At 55.0% G+C, this 2,714-nt stretch overlaps 1 protein-coding gene across 1 annotated transcript in view; it reads left to right on the top strand.

The window, feature by feature from the left end:
- The window catches only part of VOLCADRAFT_87478 (dynein heavy chain 4), a gene marked incomplete at both ends in the record, with an annotated part of 57,082 nt that overhangs the window by 14,241 nt on the left and 40,127 nt on the right, over nucleotides 1-2,714 (top strand). Inside the window, 7 exons of the mRNA XM_002947232.1 lie at nucleotides 199-282; nucleotides 609-728; nucleotides 1,082-1,144; nucleotides 1,483-1,668; nucleotides 1,997-2,074; nucleotides 2,293-2,406; nucleotides 2,627-2,659. Of these exons, the coding sequence (XP_002947278.1) occupies nucleotides 199-282; nucleotides 609-728; nucleotides 1,082-1,144; nucleotides 1,483-1,668; nucleotides 1,997-2,074; nucleotides 2,293-2,406; nucleotides 2,627-2,659 (678 nt within the window). The remainder of the gene's footprint in view (nucleotides 1-198; nucleotides 283-608; nucleotides 729-1,081; nucleotides 1,145-1,482; nucleotides 1,669-1,996; nucleotides 2,075-2,292; nucleotides 2,407-2,626; nucleotides 2,660-2,714) is intronic.

Below are 2,714 nucleotides of genomic sequence, written 5' to 3'. Positions count from 1 at the left end.
CGCCGCCTTGTAAGGTCCTCAAACCCCCCTTTCCCCCCTTTCCCCCCTTTCCCCCCTTTCCCCCCTTTCCCCCCTTTCCCCCCTTTCCCCCCTTTCCCCCCTTCCTTTAACCCTACCCCCGCCGTGTGTGTTTTCCCCTCCCCAGCCGAGCGCACCTCCACATGGCTCAACTCCCCCTGCCCCTCCCTGGACGCGGAGGCAATTAATACGGCAGTGGACGAGTACAACCGTACTGCATACAAACTTGCCAGAGCGGCGCGGGACGATCGGGTGGTTGCCAAGGTGCGTGTGTATGTGTGTGTATTCCCCTCCCCCCCCCCGAACACTCGTTTGTGGCTCACTCGTTTGTGGTTCGTCTTTCCCCCCAAACACACGCACACATACATACATACATACACGCTACTTCATATGTGGACTTCTATTTTTTCGGTAAAGCTCTGCATGTGACTTCCTCCGCCTTCAACCTGTATGATGTACTACTTCTACCTCGCGGCTTGGTGATATTAACAAACAAACATACATACATACACACATACGGATACTGTTTTCCTTCCTTCCCCTGACCGCCCTTCTCCCCCCCCCACACACAAATTTCCCGCCACCCGCAGCTCAAGGACGGTATCGAATCCTTCCGGCGCTACTCCCAGCTATTCACAGACGCATGCAACTCGGCCCTGCAGCCCCACCACTGGTCGCAGATCCTGGGGTTGCTGGGGCAGGAAGAAAGGGTGAGGAGGGGGACAGGGGGGACCGGGGGGGGGACCTTGTGTGTGTATGTGTGAGTATGTATGTACGTTTGCCTCTTTAACATGAAACACGGCTGCGGGGCTAACCCTAAGATGCAAACTAAGCCCTCGGATCCTTTTGGGGGGTTGGGGGGGAAATGGCCCCCAAGGAAAAGTGGGGAGTGGGGAGATTGTTTTAGTTCTGGTTCAGGAATGGGCCATGCCCCTGCCATGATGGCACCATCCGGACAACATCGGGAAGGACATACACATACGGGAACATACACACTATTACAACTGTTTCCCCATGAATACGCGGTGTCGTACAACCGTTTTTGTCGCTTGTTGTCGTACAGGATCCGGAGAAGCCTGTCACGATTTCGGAGCTCATCGATTGGGGCGCACTGGACAAGGCCGAGGTGCGCACTTCTTTTTTTATCTTTTGTGATGGGCGGTGTGACCATATGTATGTATGTATGTGTGCGTATGTGTGTGTTAACGTAACAGTGAGTCGTGAGCTGTGAGGTGTGTGCATGTGTGTGTTTTTATGTATTGATGGAAGCTGTGTCGTTACGCTGTAAGGGGGGGCCCCCCCGTTACGGTCGGGGAGCCACGCCTGGCGATACCGTGTGGTGGCGATACCGTTGTGTTTCGTTTCCTCATCGTCCGCCTTTCCCCCCGTCCTTCCCCCCCGGTCCTTCCCCCCCGTTCACAAACGTAAATACAAACATACACACACACACGTGTCGCCACTCAGCCTATTTCTGTCATCAGCGCCTCCGCCTCCAAGGAACAGTCGCTGCTTCAGGCGCTCAGAAAGATGCAGGAGGCCTGGGTGGGAGTCGAGTTCAAAATGGTGCCGTACAAGGATACGGGCACGTGTGTGGTGGGTCACACAGATGAGATCCAGATGCAGCTGGACGAGCAGCTCATGAAGATTCAGGTACGACCTGTTTGAATTGATATAGTATCTGCTGTGATTGATGTAGTACTTCATGGTACGGCACAGCACGGCAAAGTACGGTAGTCGTCCCATACTGTCGTACATTTTCCTTAATTGTTATGCGGAGCAAAACCACCCTTGTCGCTGTCCCACTGGTCGCGTACGACAGACCTTGTATACCTGCACCCCCTATTCATCCCTGGCCCCCGCTGCCGTGTACTCCTCAATACCGTCATACACACACACACACGCACCTCTACTCGCGAACCCCCCTGATCTCCCCTTCTTACCTCCCCTCCCCCCTGCCCTCCCCTCCTTTCCTAAACAGGCCATGAATGCCTCACCCTTCGTGAAGCCATTTCGTGCGGAGGCAGCCTCGTGGCAGGAGACGCTGGAGGGGCTGGAGGTAAGGGGGGAGGGGGAAGAGGAGGGGAGTGTGCGTGTGTGTGTATGTGTGTGTTTTGTGTCTGGGGAGAGAAATGGAATGCGGATAAATCTGACGACTGCTTATTTATCGCCTTTATGACCTCCTCAGCCCCTTCTTCCACTTGCAATGATTATGGTACGGCAGCACGCATACGCACACCCCCGCATCCTGCTGTATTGCCGTACTGCCGTATATAGGAGCTTTTGGAGCAATGGCTGACGTGTCAATCCACGTGGATGTACCTGGAGCCCATTTTCAGCTCCCCCGACATCGTCAAACAGATGCCAGAGGAAGGACAAAAGTTTTCGCAAGTAAGACCGTATGTCTGTATGTCTGTATGCCTGTATGCGTGTCGTGTATTTAGGAAGTTTGGTGCGTATGTGCGTGTGTATATGTGTGCGGGAAGAGGTCGACATCCTCCTCCTCCTCATCATCCCTCCATCACCCTCTTTTCCTTCAAATGCTCACCCTCCTCCTTAAACCCCCTCTCCCCCATGCTGGCCCCCCGTCCTCCTTGCCCCCCTTCCCCAGGTGGATATGACATTCCGGTTGCTGGTGGACGAGGTGGTGGCCTCCCCCGCCGCCATCAAACTGGCCAGAGACGCGGACCGCAGGGACT

Source organism: Volvox carteri (assembly GCF_000143455.1).
Source record: "Volvox carteri f. nagariensis unplaced genomic scaffold VOLCAscaffold_5, whole genome shotgun sequence".
NCBI lineage: Eukaryota > Viridiplantae > Chlorophyta > Chlorophyceae > Chlamydomonadales > Volvocaceae > Volvox > Volvox carteri.
The sequence above is the reverse complement of the archived record's forward strand: the minus strand, read 5'-3'. Positions and strand labels throughout refer to the sequence as shown.